The 20,488-nt window shown below is 38.1% G+C and overlaps 1 protein-coding gene across 11 annotated transcripts in view; it reads right to left on the bottom strand.

Annotated features, from left to right (window-relative positions):
• Nucleotides 1–20,488, bottom strand: part of LOC126948402 (kelch-like protein 24) — a 172,850-nt gene that overhangs the window by 126,772 nt on the left and 25,590 nt on the right. For all 11 annotated transcript variants that reach the window (XM_050780153.1, XM_050780155.1, XM_050780163.1 and 8 more), the window contains 4 exons: nucleotides 15,568–15,752; nucleotides 14,178–14,296; nucleotides 7,929–8,117; nucleotides 6,656–6,844 (listed from right to left, as the gene is read on the bottom strand). In XM_050780153.1, the coding sequence (XP_050636110.1) occupies nucleotides 6,656–6,844; nucleotides 7,929–8,117; nucleotides 14,178–14,296; nucleotides 15,568–15,752 (682 nt within the window). The remainder of the gene's footprint in view (nucleotides 1–6,655; nucleotides 6,845–7,928; nucleotides 8,118–14,177; nucleotides 14,297–15,567; nucleotides 15,753–20,488) is intronic.

Below are 20,488 nucleotides of genomic sequence, written 5' to 3'. Positions count from 1 at the left end.
GGAAGAGGATCAGGAAAATAACTAATGTGTACCAGGGCTTAATAACTGGGTGATGAAACAATCTGTACAACAAACCCCCATGACACAGTGTATCTATGTAACAAACCTGCACTTGTGCCCCTGAACTTAAAATAAAAGTTTAAAAAAAAAAAAAAGGATTTTATGTTAGTAATTGGGGCCAAGATGTGGGAGGTAGGTTGTGGACTGATAAAAGGGTTTTAACTTAATGGTAGTTAAGCAAAAGCATCTTTAAAGAGCCTGGCTTGCTTCTCCTATTACAGTAAGGTTATTATAGAAAGTGGCAGTTACATGACCAAGGAGTAGGAACAATATTCATTATATGGGATTACCCACAAATTGAATGAATGAATGAGGAAAAAATTTATAACTAAGTTAATGAAACACTGTTATTAGGAGCCCTGACTGGGCCATATAAATGTTTCAAATAACATCTTACAGTTAACTTCCCACACAATGGGATTCTAAGCTAAATTTTATTATTCTCTGTCAATAATACAGTTACTATATGAAACAAATATTCTTGCAAGGATGAGAGTGATTCTTCAAAAACAAAACCTGGCTGGGCATGGTGGCTCATGCCTGTAATCCCAGCACTTTGGGAGGCAGAGGCAGGTGGATCACTTGAGGTCAAGAGTTCGAGACCAGTATGGTCAACACAGTGAAACATCATCTCTACTAAAAATACAAAAAATTAGCTGGACGTGGTGGGGGGTACCTGTAATCCCTGCTACTCGGGAGGCTGAGGCAGGAGAATTGCTTGAACCTGGGAAGTGGAGGTTGCAGTGAGCCAAGGTTGCACCACTGCACTCCAGTCTGGGTGTCAAGAGCGAAACTTCATCTCAAAAAAAAATATAAACAAACAAACAAACAACCCAACATTAACAACGGACTCACTATTACATGGATCTAATTATACTGCAGACCAGATATTCTTCCATTTCCAATTAAAGTTTCCCTTTAATTCAGAAAGTTACTGCATCTTATTATCCTGGTTCCACATAACCAACAATGAAATAGGTTCTACCAATGAGTTCAATAAGCATTTTTACTTGGCCAAATTTGCTGTATATAAATTTTGCTCTTATAGAAGAAATTAAATCTTCGTGGCTTTATATAATAGGATACTATCTTTAGGTCTGAAAGAATTTGTGAGTACTTAAAAATGCCTATATTAGAATTTACAGACACCCAGAACGACTTAGCCCATTATCACATAGTGAAAGACACTTTTGTTGAGAATACCACTACCCCCTATGAATTGCACCAATTATGGAACAAACTCTAGTATTTTTCATTTAAAGCATAATGAGCTCTTTCTATAAGTTCTTAAAGTTCTGAATATAATAAAAACAAACAAAAACCTTAGTTTTCAGGTACAAGGTAGTTCCCACTATTGAACCTTATAGTTATTTTGATGATGATTCTAAAATAATATATAATTACATGGTTTGGTAATTAGTATCATTTCAGATAATAATGCTCAGAAAAGCAAACAACCTTGAAACCAAGTATTCATATCAGGAAATTACATCTATCTGATGTAATAGTGTATTTCATGCTAGTAAAATACCATTTACTCTATGTGTTTGTTTATACATAGGAAAAACTTAGTCTTCACTCAGGAGTAAGGGCAGCTCATAGGAAAAATAATTTATCAATACATAAAGCTTTAATTTTTTTAAAGACTGAAATGAAACATGATCCTAACATTGCAAAACAAACAAGAAAACCCAAAAAAAACCCTCTCCTTGTCATTTTTGTATGCTTAAATGTTAAAATGTCAATAATAGACAAAAAGAATCAGATTTCTTTTCATTTAATTATTCTAATCTTTAATGACATTTTAAATACCTGGTCTCCTGAAGAGAGAGAAAAAAAGTCTTCATCACTGACTTTAAAAAAAAAAAAGATCCCATAGTTTTTTTTAAAGGATGTTCCTGACAGGAAAGCAAAATATGTTTCGAATAATAAATTGTGTTTTTAGGAATTACGCAAAGTCAAAAGAGGCATGGAAACGGTGAAGGACAAACAAATAAATAGGCTGGGTCCATTAGGACTGTAAAACATAAAGACCTCATTTTTTTCAGCTCTTTTTTGCATTTAATATTCTAAGCACTTTTCGCTTTGGGAGGCCGAGGTGGGCGGATCACAAGGTCAGGAAATCAAGACCATCCTGGCTAACATGGTGAAACCCCATCTCTACTAAAAATACAAAAAATTAGCCAGGCGTGGTGGCGGGTGCCTGTAGTCCCAGCCACTCAAGAGGCTGAGGCAGGAGAATGGCGTGAACCCAGGAAGTGGAACTTGCAGTGAGCCGAGATCGCGCCACTGCACTCCAGCCTGGGAGACAGAGCGAGATTCCGCTTAAAAAAAAAAAAAAAATTCTAAGCATTTTTAAAAGCAACAGTATTGGGTTCATTTAACTGTATACAATTAAATTAGTTTCATTTATCCTTTTTCATTAGTTAGCATTAAAAAGGTAAACAATCACTTACACATGGCTCAAAAATTACCTATCAATAACATGTGCATAAGGCCGGGCACGGTGGCTGTCGCCTGTAATCCCAGCACTTTGGGAGGCCGAGGCAGGCAGATCACCTGAAGTCAAGAGTTCAAGACCTGCCTGACCAATATGACAAAACCCTGTCTCCACTAAAAATGCAAAAATTAGCCGGGTGTGGTGGCATGCACCTGTAATCCCAGCTGCTTGGGAGACTGAGACAGGAGAATCGCTTGAACCCGGGAGGCGGAGGTTGCAGTAAGCCGAGATCACATCAGTGTGCATAGATGTATTTAGTAGCATTGGTGGTAAGAACAAACAGAGGAGAGAAAATAATCCCCTAAATCCCAGTACTAGATTTGAACTTCAATGATTTGTCTTCATTAGACTTAATATACTTCTGATCCAAATGTTTATTTTCTTTAAATTTCTAAAGTCAATGAATGTTGTTTAATTAGAGAAAATGTGCCATGTGTGTCCTATTATTATTTTTTTCTCAATTTTATCTCAATAACCTAGTTAAAAAACATTCATGTATACCCTGCAATATGCTACATACTGGCAATTATCTTCCTAAACTGTTACTGTTTTATACAATATAACAAAGTTCTGAATAAATGGTAATTCTTTTTTTCTTTCTTTTTAAAAAAATTGTTTTTGAGACAGGGTCTCACTCTATCACCCAGGCTGGTCCCTAACTCTTGGCCTCAGGTGATCCTCCTGCCTCAGCTTCCCGGGGTGCTGGGATTATATGCATGAGCCACTGCACCCAGCTTGAGCAGTAATTTTTTTTTTTTTTTTTTTTTTTTTTGAGACGGAGTCTCGCTCTGTCTCCCAGGCTGGAGTGCAGTGGCGCGATCTCCACTCACTGCAAGCTCCGTCGCCTCCTGGGTTCACACCATTCTCCTGCCTCAGCCTCCCAAGAAGCTGGGACTATAGGCGCCCACCACCACGCCTGGCTAATTTTTTTTGTATTTTTAGTAGAGACGGGGTTTCACCATGTTCGCCAGGATGGTTTCGATCTCCTGACCTCGTGATCTGCCTGCCTTGGCCTCCCAAAGTGCTGGGATTACAGGCGTGAGCCACTGCACCCGGCAGAGCAGTAATTCTTAATAAAAATGCATTATTCTTTACAATCTTCACTGAAATAAACCAATAAAAAGCAGCTTAGATTTTTTAAAAATTAGAAATAAGTCTCAATACTTGACCACATGAGGATTCTCATGCAAGTAGGGAACACTGTCGCCTCTACAGGGCTGGAGAATGGTTTTCCAAGGGAGGTCCCTGAGCTGAAGAAATGTGATTTATTTTTACTTAGATGTGATATAAGAGGGAGAAAAGGTAATACTCATTCTGTACCATGAAGCTGAAGTGCCTATTTGTCCCTTTCATTAACTGGGGCAATGTTACTCCATATATATTACTAATTGGAGACTATACCTCAATGTCAACAACTTTAGAAAAATGGTTTTATATTCAAACCCTATTCACTATCCTTATAATCTATGCTGTACCTCTAATGTATCTTGCAAATAATATTATCTTAAAATTAAGTCTCTCTGGTACTTCCTCATTTGTTTACTTATTCAATATATATATTTACTATGCACAAATAAATGCAAGATACATACAAGATGAGTTAGAATAGTGTCCTCAAGAAGACCAAATTCCAGTATAGGAAATAAACATTTATACCCATAAGGGAATATACAATTGCCATAAGAGGTGTGAGTGCTTTAACAGATCAGAAAGCAAAAAAGATCCATTCTGCCCAAGTTAAACTCTGTTGTACTGAAGTGGTCCTTGAAAGATGAGTAGAATTACAAGTAGAGAAGGTAAAAAAGGCATTACAGGCTAAGACGACAGCATGAACCAAGGCAAGAACATTTATGATCTGTTTAGAGACTACAAATGACAGATACTTAAGGTACCTGAGGTAAAGTTATAGAATGTGAAGCTGAAAGGTCAAATGAAGGTCAGGCAGCAGAAGGTCTAGAATGAAGTGGTAAAAGTTTTGGATTTTATTTAATAGGCTTCCAATCAAAGAAGAGACAATAAGTAGATTTATTGAAAAATAATAGGCTGGCCACGGTGGCTCATGCCTGTAATCCCAGCACTTTGGGAGGCTGAGGCAGGTGGATCACAAGGTCAGGAGTTTGAGACCAGCCTGGTCAACATAGTGAAACCCCATTTCTACTAAAAGTACAAAAAATTAGCTGGGCTTGGTGGTGGGCACCTGTAATTCCAGGTACTCGGGAGGCTGAAGCAAGAGGATCACTTGAACCCGGGAGGTAGAGGTTGCAGTGAGCGGAGATTGCGCCGTTGCACATCAGCCGGGGCGACAAGAGTGAAACTCCGTCTCAAAAAAAAAAAAAAAAAGAAAGAAAGAAAGAAAGAAAGAAAGGAAGAAAAATAATTGATGGCAAAATGAGCTAGAGATACAAGATACTAGAGAACGGAGGACTAATTAGAGTATTTTTGTTTGTTTAGGTAAAAATTGGTAAGAACTTGAACAAAAGTAGAAACAACAGGAATGGAAAAAAATAGGAGAACTGATAGGCTAGATTAATTCAATTTAAGAGAAGAAAAAGATAATCTAATAAATTAAGTTTCTAGGTTATTTGGAAATATAGAAAAAGTAGGTTTGGGGAAGAGGGTAAGTTTTATTTGAAATTTAAAGTCTTGAAATACCCATGTAAAATATCAAATAGGCAGTTAGAAGTTTGAGTTTGGAACACAGGAGAGAGGCTTTGATGGTGATAAAGACTTGGAAGTCATCAGTGCTGAGTAGTAAATGAAGTAATTCAGGAAAGAGTATAAACTGGGAAGAGGACAGAGGACAGGCTCAAGGAACACCCATATTTAAGGACTGGGTAGAAAAACAAGAGAGTATGAACGAGAGTGAGGAGATTATTAGCAGTGACCTTTAAGAGTACATCTCTAGAGTGGTATGTGTAGAGCCAGATTTTCAGCATCAGAACCATCAAGCATTTTGGGGGTGGAAGGAAAAAGAGCCATGAATCAAAAGGCAGGGAAAAGGCCTTTTGGGAGGTGGCGGTGTGGGTAAGGAGTAGGGCTCCGGGTAGAATATATGGATGAAAGAAAGCTGAGCACAGCCATTTCCTTTATAACAGAAATAACAGATTTCCCAGCCTCTAACCAAAGAAGCAACCAGTTTGGGAACATTTCTTCTCTTCTGAAATATGAAAGAGAAGGGATAAATACTGGAGTAGGAGTGTGAAAAAAAAAAAAAAAAAGAACAGCCCAAGTGCAACAGATACTTCTCCATGGGATGGTAAAAAGGAAGTTATTTCAATAAAACAATTCCTTGGAAGGAGTTCAAAACAGGTTACTATATGCTTTATGTGGAGTTTTAAAAAACATATAAAATAATTCAAGCAAACATGAAATATTTTATTTCACTTATTTATTTACTTTTTTGAGATGGAGTCTCGCTCTGTTGCCCAGGCTGGAGTGCAGTGGCATGATCTCGGCTCAGTGCAACCTCTGCCTCCCAGGTTCAAGTGATTCTCCTGCCTCAGCCTCCTGAGCAGCTGGGATTACAGGCGTGTGCCACCACGCCCAGCTAATTTTTAATTTATTTTATTTTATTTTTTTTGAGACCGAGTTTCACTCTTGTTGCCCAGGCTGGGGTGCAATGGCGCGATCTCGGCTCACTGCAACCTCCGCCTCCCAGGTTCAAGCAATTCTCCTGCCTCAGCCTCCCGAGTAGCTAGGATTACAGGTATGTGCCACCACGCCCAGCTAATTTTGTATTTTTAGAAGAGACAGGGTTTCTCCATGTTGGTCAGGCTGGTCTCAAACTCCTGACCTCAGGTGATCTGCCTGCCTCGGCCTCCCAAAGTGCTGGGATTACAGGCATGAGCCACAGTGCCCGGCCATAATTTTTTATTTTTTAGTAGAGATGGGGTTTCACCATGTTAGCCAGGCTGGTCTTGCTCCTGACCTCAAGTGATCCATCCACCTCGGCCTCCCAAAATGCTGGGATTACAGGTGTGAGCCACCATGCCCGGCCTGAAACATTTTAAAATTTAAATTCCAGTGTATTAATAATGATTACGTACTTGGTCCCTCTTAGATTTATTTTTCTTTTGTACTGCTTTATGTTATTACCTGACGGCTGAATGTATTCTGTACGTGCATCCAGTAATCTTCAACTGGATCATAACAGTATATTGCCTTGGTCAGTCCACCGGCAACATAGATCAGGTTGTTTAGGGATACAGCTGTTATACACCTCTTGGCAATTGGGATAGCTGCACGAAGTAGCCAAGAATTGGTTTCTGGATCATAAGATTGAACCTAATGACATATAAAAATATATAATTAAAATTTCTAAACAAAAATGGAAATGTACTTAATAAAGAGTCTACCAATACCTACAAACATTATTTAAAATAAATAAAATCCTATTAATTCAGAGAATTAAGAGAGGTTAGCCTGATAGTGAAATGTCTGAATTATGAACATTCTCAAATAAAATGAAAATTTATGACTATCAAGCAGAATAGAGTACCAAACACATAGAGATTGTTTCTAGAATGAATGGCCACCAGGTTTGTCAATTAAATTAACAGTATAAATTTTTTTTACAATCGGATAAAATGGATAACTATGCCTCATACCTGAATATAACTTCTTAATGGTTTTAGGGAGTCCTTTCTTCAAAAGAAAACAAGTAAACCTCAATTCAGTCAGTATGCTCAGTATGCTCTGAACTATCACAAATTCTGAATTAATACATTCTAAATAAGCAACATTTGATCACATTATTTTAAACTGAATTTAGAAAAAGAATGAATAGATTGACGACATTCAGTTAACATTGCTAAACCAGCTAGGCATTAGACACTTTTTTCCAGAATAAACATTTCCTGAGATGTCAGGATAGCACGTATTCTTTTGTCCCAGGAGTTTACTGAATCGGAGCAACTTTGAGCCATCCTCTATTTACACTATGGAGGTTTCCTTTCCTTTTCTTTTTTCTGAAAAATACTTCGAAAGAATGTAGAAAATGACCCAGTTGGAAGCAGTGTATTTACCGTGTCTTACCATTTGCTAATTCACTTCCCAACTGTGTTTTGTGTAGTTTTTAGATTCTGTAGATGATAGCAAAGGTTCAGAACAATTTATTCAGTACAAAATCTCCACACAGACCGTCTCATTTCAAAAAGATTGGATCACATTTGTTAGAGCAAATTGTTAGATATACTAGAGTGTCACTTAAGCAACCCAGAATTCAATGTTTTTCTCCAAAAGTATATAGTACCAGAAATTTTTAAAAAGAACCCTCACACTAAGTGACCTGGCTACCTACTTGATAAGCCTTCTGTATTTCCCTTCTTGTACTTATCATTGGTAATTTCTTTAAAAGTGCATGGCTTACCTTATCAGAACAAGTATTATCATCAGGTCCTCCACCAATCACAAACAGTTTGCCTACACAGCTAGTCACTGCAGGAGAGCTCACTGCTTCCTTAAGGGGAGCAACTTCAGTCCATCGATTTGAAAAGGAATCATAACATTCTACGCTGCTAAGTCTGTTTTGCCCATCATAGCCTCCAACAACATATACCTATATGTAAAATACACATGGAAAAATCTTAATTATCAAAAGTCTGAATTTTGAAGTAGGTGGTTAAAGAATTAAGGGATCTCTTCTCTTTAAAATGCTAAATAAATATAATTGTAATATATTTAGCTCAGAGTTTCTGAGCTTTTTTAAAAATCATCATCCCCCTACCACCATCACAATCCAGGGAGCCTTTTTAGGTATTTTATTCCTAATAGTATTCCCTCCATAAAATTTTAATGCCACAAATAAATTGTGTATCTATTTACCTTAATGTATGTATAGCTGTGCTTTATACATGAAAGAGTACATGTTTTTTTTTCACCTTCTAAGAACCAATCTTTGCCCCCTTGGGGGTAATATTGCTCACACTGAGAATTGTACAATTTAGCTTAAATATTCACACTTATGGGTAATGAAATATTTGATTATTATAAAGTATTAAAACTCTGAAACTAAAATATTAGGAAAAAATTACTAGACTATGACAGTGCTGAAGGCAGGCCTATCTTTTAGCCCCTACAATATCTAGAAAAGTACTTGACACATAATGAACTCTAAAGTTCACAGAGCTTTTATGTACATTTTCTTTTCACAAATACAAGAAGGGTAGGGCAAATTAATATCTTTATATGACAAGTGAACCAATCAGTAAGATATTTATTAAATGGTTTATATGCAAAATATCCATTAAGCATTATGGTTTATATAGGGAACTTTCAACCTAACAAAGCTCTCCAGCAGCTTAACATCCACATTTCTCTCTCTCTCTTTTTCTCTTTTTGGAAATGGGTTTCATTTTGTTGCTCAGGCTGGAGTGCAGTGGTATGATCACAGCTCACTACTGCCTCAACCTCCCAGGTTTAAGTAATCCTTTCACCTCAGCTTCCCAAGTAGCTGAAACCACAGGTGTGTATCACCACACCCTACTGATTTATTTTTATTTTTCATAGAGACAGGGTCTCCCTCTGTTGCCCAGGCTGGTCTCTAACTCTTGGCCTCAAGCCATTCTCCCACCCTCAAGCAATCCTCCTGCCTCGGCGTCCCAAAGTGTTGGGATTACAGGAGTGAGCCATCACGCCCAGCTCACATCTCTCTTAATGGACTGTCCTCATTAACTCTTCCCTCCATAGCTAATTAACTGCTAAGTCTTCTTCCACAGCATCTTTCACATCTACCCCTTCCTTTACGTTTCCCGCTGCCATCACCCACTGGAGGGTCCACAACACTTCGTACCTCTCAAATAACCTCCTGGCCTCCATGCTTGTTCTCTCTAAACCAGAGATTATTCTTCCTAAAAAAAACACTTTATCAATTCCTCTTAATATTTCAACAATGAATGTCTAAGGGTCAAGGCCAAACTTCATACCTTGTCATTCAAATTTGTCCACAATTTATCTTTCTGTGTGCCCCCAAATTTCCACAGTACTCAATGCCACTTATATCATGCATTTCTCACATTATGTTAAAATAATCTGTTGGTGAGTTTGGGTCCCCAGCACCACTCAGCTCGACAGGTTAAGTAACTTACAAAAGCTATATGGAGTATATACACAGCTATATGGAGTATGGAACCTGTGGCACGATGTAGCAATTAAGGGCACAGGCTTTGGTCACCAGCTCTGCCATCTAATGTAAGGGCAATTTATCTACCCTTTTGGAGACTCAAATTTATTTCCTCAATTTTATAATTTTTTTTTTTTGAGACAGAGTTTCGCTCTTGTTGCCCAGGCTTGAGTGCAATGGCGTGATCTCGGCTCACTGCAACGTCCACCTCCTGGCTTCAAGTGATTCTCCTGTCTCGGCCTCCTGAGTAGCTGGGATTACAGGTACCTGCCACCATGCTCGGCTATATTTCCTCAATTTTAAAATGCAGACAATAATAGTATCTATCACATGGCATAATTTTGAGGATTAAACTTTAATACATACTCCTAAATGTGTAAATTAAAATATAATACATGCCATGAGCATCAAGATAAAATGCCTCTAGATTAAGAAAAGTTTGAGTTTTTGCCTCTGCTTTCTCATTTTTTGTGTAATCTTGGGAAGTGACTTAATCTCTTTGGGGTTATTTATAAGATGACCAAGTTACATGAAATACTCTCCATTATTCCATCATCCCTTCCTACTCTAAGATTTTTTTTCTTTTTTCTTTTTTTTTTTTTTTGACAGAGTCTCACTCTGTCACAGGGCTGGAGTGCAGCGGTGTGGCTCACTGCAACCTCTGACTCCCAGGTTTAAGTGATTCTGCCTCAGCTTCCTGAATAGCTGGGATTACAGGTGCCCATCACTTTGCTCAGCTAATTTTTTGTATTTTTGTAGAGACAGGGTTTCACCATGTTGGCCAGGCTGGTCTTGAACTCCTGACCTTGTGATTCACCTGCCTTGGCCTCCCAAAGTGCTGGGATTACAGGTGTGAGCCACCACACCCAGTAATTTTTTATTCTTTCTTGAAGATTACAGCCTAAGACACACTTCTAAGTTACCTTGGGGAGTGCTCCCCTAAGATTCTACATTCTAAACCATCCCAGGTTTCCTTAAACTGAGTATTTGTAAATTTAAGTATGTTTTATAAGCTTGAATTAAATTTATATTGTAATTTTAGCAAAATGGCTTCCATGAATTGAGCACTTGCTATGTAGGATAGGAATGATTCCTTTACTTTATTGATTTAGTGCTTCTAAGCTTTGGGTATCTTCAACTCAAGTATACTATTTTGTCAAATAAATTTGAGTTTACCAATATATACATGGTTTTTGAGACATTAATACTTTTCATTTGCCTTTGTATGTCCAAACTAAATAATTATAAATTTTTAAGTCAGATAGCATCTCCTTCCAACCCCTGGATTATTTTAGCCCCTCTTTTCCAGTAATATTTTATCCTTCTTGAGGCACAGTCTCAAACACTATATATAATACAGTAGGTACTGACAAACCAAATGGTTTTAGAAAAGATTCTATTAACATGTTATTTCCAGTAAATCTGTCTCAAGGTCCTCATTATTTCATTGGCCATGTAGACAACAGCAGCACACTAGATCCAGGGCGTTAGGAATTAACAGCTTTTAAACTGTGTTTTGAGCTGGGCATGGTGGCTCCTGCCTGTAATCCCAGCACTTTGGGAGGCTGAGGCAGGAGGATCACTTGAACCCAGGAGTTTGAAACCACCCCAGGCAACAGGATGAAACATCATCTCCACAAAATATGCAAAAATTAGCTGGGTATGATGGTGTGTGCCTGCAGTCTTAGCTACTAGGGAGGCTAAGGTGGAAGGATCACTTGAGCCCAGGATGTCGAGGCTGCAGTGAGCCATGATTGTGCTGCTGCACTACAGCCTCAGCAACACAGCAAGACCCTATCTCAAAAAATAAAAACATAAACTCTGTTTTGAGAAGCTCTAGTATTCTACACAGTGGTCCCCAACCTTTTTGGCACCAGGGAGCAGTTTCATGGAAGACAATTTTTCCACAGGTCTGGGTGGGGGAATGGTGGTGGTGGGATGGTTTGGGGATGTAACTGTTCCACCTCAGATCATCAGGCATTAGCTTCTTCTCATAAGCAGCTACAACCTAGATTTCCCTCATATGTGCTGTTCATGCTCCTATGAGAATCCAATGTGTGCTGATCTGACAGGAGGTGGAGTTGAGGCAGTAGAGCTCGCTCAGTGGCTGCTCACCTACTGCTATGAAATTAGGTTCCCAACAGAACACTGCCTGCAGTGGCACAATCTTGGCTTACTACAAACTCCGCCTCCTGGGTTCAAGCGATTCTCCTCCCTCAGCCTCCCGAGAAGCTGGGACTACCGGTGCCGGCCACCACACCTGGCTAATTTTTGTATTTTTAGTAGAGACAGGGTTTCACCATGTTGGCCAGGATGGTCTAGATCTCTTGACGTCATGATCCGCCCACCTTAGCCTCCCAAAGTGCTGGGATTACAGGTGTGAGCCACCGCGCTCAGCCTAGTATAGAGGTTTTAAGAAACCTGTGTGGGGAAAGAGAGGAAGGAGGACTAATAAGAGGCTGACCAAGAAAGGTTCCTGATCACCATTTCTGTTTCAACTAGAGCTTTGTTTTTTCAGTGGTGGTACTTAACTGTCTCCATAGGAAGGCCTATGAGACAGCAATCTTTTTAGAAGGGGGTGCTAGGAGATCAGCAGAAGACATATGCGAAAGCAAGTATGCTGCTTTTAGTTGTTCATTAATTTGAGGTGGTTTTGGACGAGCATATGGAGATGGGGGCAGAGAGAAGCTAAAGACTCTAAGGTAATCCTTGGTACAACTACTGTATTTTCATCTGTTATGTAATAAATTTTTGTATTAGATATGACTTTTTAAAAGAGAGTATACAGGTTGAACTTCCCAAATCCTAAAAAATCTGAAATCCAAAATGTTCCACATCTGAAACTTTATGAGTGATGACATTAATGCTCAAAGGAAAAATGCTCATTGGAACATTTCAGATCTTGGATTTTTTGATTTGGGATGCTCAACAAATACAATGAAAATATTCCACAATATGAAAAAAATCCAAAATATTTGGCCTGGTGCAGTGGCTCATGCCTGTAATCCCAGCATTTTGGGAGGCTGAGGCAGGCAGATCACTTGAGCCCAGGAGTTCGACACCAGCCTGGGCAATATGGAGAAACCCCATCTCTACAAAAAATACAAAATTAGCCAGGCGTGGTGGTGTGCACCTGTGGCCTTGGCTACTTGGGAGGCTGACGTAGAAGGGATAGTTTGGGTCCAGGAAGTCAAGGCTGTAGTGAGCAGTGATGGCACCACTATACTCCAGCCTGGGCAATAGAGTGAGAACCTGTCTAAAAAGAAAAGAAAAAAAAAATCCCAAATCAGAAACACTTCTGGTCCCAAGCATTTTGGAAACTCCACCTGTAGTTGTTTTTAAAAAGTTTGCAAACTGGCTAGGTGCGGTGGCTCATGACTATAATCCCAGCCTTCTGGGAGGCCGAGGTGGGAGGATCACTTGAGCTCAGGAGTTGGAGATCAGCCTGGCCAACATGGCGAAACCCTGTCTCTAAAAATACAAAAATTAACCAGGTGTGGTGGCGAACACCTGTAATCCCAGCTACTCAGGTGTCTGAGGCAGGAGAATCACTTGCACCGGGAAGGCAGAAGTTGCAGCAAGCTAAATAATGCCACTGTACTCCAGCTTGGGCAACAGAGTGAGACCGTGTCTCAAAAAACAAAAAGAAAGTTTGATTCTCAGGTTCCTACAGACAGTAGATGGTTCAAAACCCAAGTAACGTATTGTTTATAATAATCATTAGCTGCAGTCAAGAATAGGTTTTCTTTAGAAATGTGAGTTTTTAAATTTAAATTTAAATTTTTTTTGAGATGGAGTCTCGCTCTGTTGCCAGGCTGGAGTGCAGTGGTGCGATCTCGGCTCACTGCAACCTCCGCCTCCCGGGTTCAAGCAATTCTCCTGCCTCAGCCTCCTGAGTAGCTGGGACTACAGGCGCACGCCAACACACCCAGCTTATTTTTTGTATTTTTAGGAGAGATGGGGTTTCACTACATTGGCCAGGATGGTCTCGATCTCCTGACCTCATGATTCGCCCGCCTCGGCCTCCCAAAGTGCTGGGATTACAGGCGTGAGCCACCGTGCCCGGCCTGTTAGTGAGTTTATCTTAATATTTATTTAAAATAAAAAAGATAAAATACATGACTTTGGATAAATATATCTCTGCCTGACTGGCAAAGTTAGTAAAAAGAAAACAAACTGCATGGGTTAGACATTGGCCTGTCTGTATCTGATGTAACTCCTTTATTTTCCAATGCTTCTTAGGCATTTGGACTCCAGTGATGCATGAGAAGAGAAATGTGCTGCACTGCCATGAATTCCAAATTAGGAGAACAAAATATCCATTCAAAAGTACAGTGTCATATTGTTTATATCTTTGGTTTATCTATTGAGGTTAGAAATGGAAGGAAATACAATTTGAATCCAAAATACCCAGAGGGTGAGTAAAATGAAAGATTCAGCTGTGGTATTTACTTTGGAAATGTACCAGCAATAGTAATAAAAAGTGGTTTCTCTTACTTTACCAAGGAGGACAGCCATTTTGTGACGCCATCTGCCTTTATTGAGAGAGGCAACTCTGATCCAAATATTTAACTGTGAGTTATAAATCCAGACATCACGGCTGTTGATTCTTCCACCTTTAAATGCAAAACAATGTACACACAATAATTTATCACAATATAGCTGTCACCAAGAGATCTGTGCCACCAAGGCATAGGTAAAGAAAACATGGAATTCATTCATCTAATTCAAGAATTTGAGAATTCAGCTCAATAAAGACCTCTTGAAGTTTAATGGAAATAGTTCTACAGAGCAAATTTAAACTTTACCAATTGTTATCTTGATACGTGATAATTATAGATCCAAAATAATAAAATACAGGATGTGAATTTTACAAACATAAAACATTATTAGTTTAAGAGTAAGACATCGGAAGCACCCAAATAATGGTATTATTCTAAAGGTTTGTTCTTTAAATCACCCATTTTTCAAAAAGCATACTATTGTGAAAAATAAAGTATGTATTGTTATATTTCTCAGTGTGGATAATATATACAATAATCTGCAAAGCTGGTGAAATTATTTTACCAATTAACAGACTTCCCATCATAGACACTATAGTTATACTTTGTATAAGTCTGTCATTTTATTTTCTAATTTTAAAGGTAACATATCACATATCATAAAGAAGTTCAAGTTAAGAATTTTAAAGCAAATCTTATTTCATAAACTTTGGGGAGAATTTCAAAAACATGGGTGAATTAGAGATGCTTAATTCTACGAGTACTTCTGACATGCAAAGAGGTAACGTTTAAAAAATTATAGCATATTCTACATGCATTTGAGAGCATTTAAAATATGACATGATTAAAGGCATCTTCTGGTGGATCTTTTGTAAATCATTCCATGTCATCTTGTACCTGTTTGTGTTTTTTTTGTTGTTTTTTTTTGTTTGTTTTTTGTTTTTGAGACTGAGTCTCACTTTGTCACCAGGCTGGAGTGCAGTGGCGCAATCTCGGCTCACTGCAATCTCCACCCCCTGAGTTCAAGCGATTCTCCTGACTCAGCCTCCCAAGTAGCTGGGACTACAGTTGCCCACCACCACACACGGCTAATTTTTTTATTTTTTTAGCAGAGATGGGGTTTCACCATGTTGGCCAGGATGGTCTCGATCTTCTGACCTGGTGATCTGCCCGCCTCGGCCTCCCAAAATGCTGGGATTACAGGTGTGAGCCACCGTGCCTGGCCTTGTACCTGTTTTTAAGAGCAAAAAGTCATGCTTGGTTTTATTTGTTGTAAACTGATCTTCCTAAAGTGGGAGTATTCACATTTTAAGACACTGTGGATGTTTAAAATAATGAAGCTGTGTCCAAATTAAAAGTAGCTACTGTAATAATTCTATATTTACCTGAAACAAGAATGTCATTCCTTAGAGCACAGACTGCATACTCTGATTTGGTAAATTCTGGAAGCTTAGCCAAAGACTTCCATTCTCCTGTTACAGGATCATAGCACTCAGTGTATGGAAGATTAAATCCTCCAACTCGCTCACATCCTCCAACGACAACTATCACCTCAGAATAGCCAGTGGACCTAAAATAATAATAATTAGTGTACATAAATAATATTACATTAAAATATTCTCAAGATTTTTTCTTAAAACTCTAAAAACAAACCACACACTATTATAAACAGTTAAGTTTCTTCTCTGTGCATGTGCCAAACAGTACAGGCTGGAAATTACTTACTTTGAGAACCTTTACAGGGGAGCTAGTGACATCATTATTCCACAGAAAATTTCTGTTGGTATTTTTTACTATTGGTTTTGACCTGAAAATTGTGAAGCAGTCCAAAAATCCTATCTAACCCAATCAGAACCCTGGGAATATTAAGGATGACTTTCAAATGCAGTTTTGCAGTGATTCAGATATGCATAACCACACAAGGGAAGATAATGCATTTTTTTCTAACTGTAGGAAAATGGTGCTTTTTCATCAGCTTGCTAGTTCTAAAAAATTAATTCATAGTATAATTCAAGCACCCTTTAAAGGAATATGTATATGTACTTGTTTAGAAATTAATATTTAAAATACAAAGTCAAGTAAATTAAGGTAATCCAACTCAAAATATTGGGTAATCACTAAAAAGGCTAACAGAGTTTATAATAAAGAATGTTAAAGGAGAAAAGCAAGATGAAAAATTGTACATTAGGCATGTTCAATACTATCTAAAAAGTGTATCTGGAAAGAATACACCAAAATGCTAAAGATAGTTGTCTCTGAATTGTGTGGCTCCCCCCATTTCTCTCATTACAAATTTCCAAACCAATAATGAGCCTGAGCTATTTTTAGAATGCAAAAAACAGCTTTATACACCACTAAAAGAATTCTAATGTTTATGTTAATCACTAGCTTCTGTCATTTTAAAAATTTAAAATAGAGACAGGAATAACCAAAAGCTTATCCACAATTTTTTTGTTCTTAAGGTTCAATTGATAGTTTAGGAATTTTAAAATTATTTAGCTTTTATATTTTTCACAAATATAATCTAAATGAAAATGTTTCATATTTACATTTTATGGTTGCTACAAGTTAAGTCTCACAAGAAAAATGCCAACAATCCTTCTTCTCTTACTTAAATATAGAGGGGGAAAAAAAAACCCACATCAGAACACTGATTTGTAATTTTAGTCAGTGTGCTGTTACACAATTACAGTAGGAAAAAAACAAGTAATACTGGCGCGTCTCTTTTAACAGAGCTATTCTAGCTATATTTACTCAGAGCTATGTCAACTAACCAAATCACTTACCTATTCTATGCCAGGCATACTTTTTCCATTATAAAATCAGAAATACATATGGGAGAAAAGAATTCTCTCCATACATGCAACCAAAAGTACTTTTAGGAATCCAGGAAATTATATAACCTTTACCTAGTATTCAGTAAAACATCAACAGAAGGACCCAAATATTATCAGTACTATTTACTATTTTCCAAGTAATTCCAAAATAAAAATATTAAAAATAAAGAGAGCACAGCACCAGATACTTTAGTAGTATAACTACTGATTTATCATTCTTTCCATTAAGTATCATTTCCTAAAACACACTTAAAATCTAAGACAAATCATCAAAAAAAGGTGATATTCCTCAAAGTCTTATTTATTGGTTAATCAAAACGAACACTGTTAGTCACTGAAGTTAAATCACTTCTAACTGTCTTAATATAAAATCCAGAGTAATGATTATATATCATAGGATATTGTTTTATCCTTTCCTTATTGCACATTACTTGGTTTATACTTTCCCTTTTTTTAACTTGCTTGCCTTTTTCAAGACTTCTTAGCCCGATAAACATATGTTATCTGTTTTTGTACTTTGGAACAGAAAGAGAAAACAGCATGAAAAGCTAATTGCTAAAATATTTAGTACCAATAAATAAAGGGTAACTTCAATGTCTGCTAGAACGTGTGTCTATCTGAAAGGATTAGCAAGCTAGTAGTTTTACTTGTATTAAATATCCTATTTGCAACCAAATGGCTTTTAGCTATATCTGATGTTCTCATCAGAGACTGTTAACCCAATAAAAGCATTATTTCTTGAGCTTGGAGAAATACTTATCTCAGGCAGAGAGCTAATGGCCTTAAAGGAAATAGGTTACTCCAGCTGATAATGGCAAGTAAAACAAAATGGCAGGCAAGATGATAGTATAGCATAAATAAAATTTTGGATACCCATGTAATCTGTTTCTAGAGTGAATGTCATGTCACTGTATTTCATTAATTCTTTTTTTTTTTTTTTAATAGAGACAAGGTCTTACTCTATTGCCAAGGCTAGAGTACAGTGGCGAGATCGTGGCTCACTGCCACTCCAACTCCTGGCTGAAGTGAGCCTCTTGCCTCAGCCTCCCAGGTAGTTGGGACTACAGGCACATGTCACCACATCTAGTGAATTTAAATTTTTTTTTTTTGTAGAGACGAGGTCTCACAATGTTGCCCAGGTTGGTCTCAAACTCATGCGCTCAAGTCATTCTCCTGCCTTGGACTCCCAAAGCACGAAGATTACAGCATGAGTCACCATGCCCAGCTTCATTAATTCTTTAAAGTAAAAAATCCAGGCCGGGTACAGTGGCTCATACCTGTAATCCCAGCACTTTGGGAGGCTGAGGTGGGCGAATCATGAGGTCAAGAGATCGAGACCATCCTGGCCAACCTGGTGAAACTCCGTTTCTGCTAAAAATACAAAAATTAGCTGAGCATGGTGGCGTGCGCCTGTAGTCTCAGCTACTCGGGAGGCTGAGGCAGGAGAATTTCTTGAACCTAGGAGGTGGAGGTTGCAGTGAGTCGAGATTGTGCCACTGCACTCCAGCCTGGCAACAGAGACTCTGTCTCAAAAAAAAAAAAAAAAAAAAAAAAAAAAAATCTGATTTTCTGCTATGATGCAATAACAAATATTTGTTACTTCAGTATTAATTCTCTCCATTTACTTCTAGGAAAGTGTGATGACCAAATTATCCTTTTTACAATGGTAATACATCTTTTAAAAATCTTCTTTTATCATAAATTTGAGAAAATATCAAATTAAAAGTTCATGTTCTTTGATTTACGTGAAAGATAAAACAATCATAAATCCACAGGATAGGGCTGGGCGTGGTGGCTCACGCCTGTAATCCCAGCACTTTAGAAGGCCTAGGCGGGCAGATCACGAGGTCAAGAGTTCAAGACCAGCCTGGCCAACATGGTGAAACTCCCACCTCTACTAAGAATACAAAAATTATCTGGGTGTGGTGGCAGGCACCCGTTATCCCAGCTACTCGGGAGGCTAAGGCAGAAGTCCTTGAACCCAGGAGGCGGAAGTTGTAGTGAGCCGAGGTTGTGCCACTGCACTCCAGCCTGGGTGACAGAGTAAGACTCCATCTCAAAAAAAAAAAAAATTCCACAGGATATTCTAAACCACATTTAAAAATGTAGTAATTATTGGATTCAATTTAAATATCTTGAAAGGTAAAATAGAGGAATTGCTGGCTGAAATAACTGACCTACTTATAATTAATGCCAAATATGCTAGACATGAGGAGTGCCAAAAAAAGTGTTGAAAAGTGATCCTGGCTAATAAGAATATCTGAATATATATTTTTAAAACATATACAATAGGAAAGGAAGTATGTCCATGTAGTATGAAATTGGGGAGGAGAAGGGAGAGATATTAGTGATATAGTCTGTTCACTATTCTAAAACCCAGAAATACCTGAAAATCAAACCATCAAATCAAAATAATGAACTAAAATAGAGATACGAGATTTTAAGCCTTAAAGAGACAGAATGGTTCTCTAGTCTTTAAGATATGACAGTTACCAAACTCAGTGTATTAATTTATCTAAAAGAGACTATGCATCAAAAAAGGGGAGGTCAGCTGTAGAAGCAATAAGTAAATGAATAAAGAAATGAATCAAAGAGTAAATGATAATCACAGAGGCAAACATTTGCTGTGCCCATTCAGGTTATTATCTAAGGGAGAGACAATCTAAGCTAAGCTACCTAGAATAGTATTGGTCTTTTGGCAAGAATGTTTTGATGGTGGGTGAGACTTCCTCAAGCTATATACTAGCTGAGAGGACTTCAGTTCTAAAGGTCTGCTAACTCTGTTTGAATTCCATGCTTGCCAAATGACCTTTGAAAACTTGGGCTTCCCATGTAGTGACTTGTCCATAGTTAGAGAATATTACCGGGCAGATTGACTTAAAATAGGTAGCCTGCTTGTTAATTCCATTTCTTATTGCAAACAGATATATACAGACTAGGAGATGAGTTAATTAGTCTGTCATACTTAATGTTAAATCTGCCTCTAATAGTCTGATCTACTGTATAAAAAGAAAAAGTTCCTGAGCCTAGAGGTGCTTGTTAATTCCATTTCTTATTGCAAACAGATATATACAGACTAGGAGATGAGTAATTGGTCTGTCATTCTTAATGTTAAGTCTGCCTCTAATAGTCTGATCTATTCTTACTGTATAAAAAGAAAAAGTTCCTGAGCCTAGAGGAATCACTGGATCATGGTGAATTCACCAATATAAATGACCCCATTAGACACTTACACCAGCCATAAGCCTTAGAGCTTTTTTTTTTTGAGACGGAGTCTTGCTCTGTCACCCAGGCTGGAGTGCAGTGGCACGATCTCAGCTCACTGCCAGCTCCGCCTCCTGGGTTCACGCCATTCTCCTGCCTCAGCCTCCCAAGTACCTGGGACTACAGGAGCCCACCACCACGTCTGGCTAATTGCTTTTGTATTTTTAGTAGAGACAGGGTTTCACTGTGTTAGCCAGGATGGTTT

The sequence above is a fragment of the Macaca thibetana genome, chromosome 2 (genome assembly GCF_024542745.1).
Source record: "Macaca thibetana thibetana isolate TM-01 chromosome 2, ASM2454274v1, whole genome shotgun sequence".
Classification (NCBI taxonomy): Eukaryota; Metazoa; Chordata; class Mammalia; order Primates; family Cercopithecidae; genus Macaca; species Macaca thibetana.
This window is presented reverse-complemented; position numbering and strand designations above follow the sequence as displayed.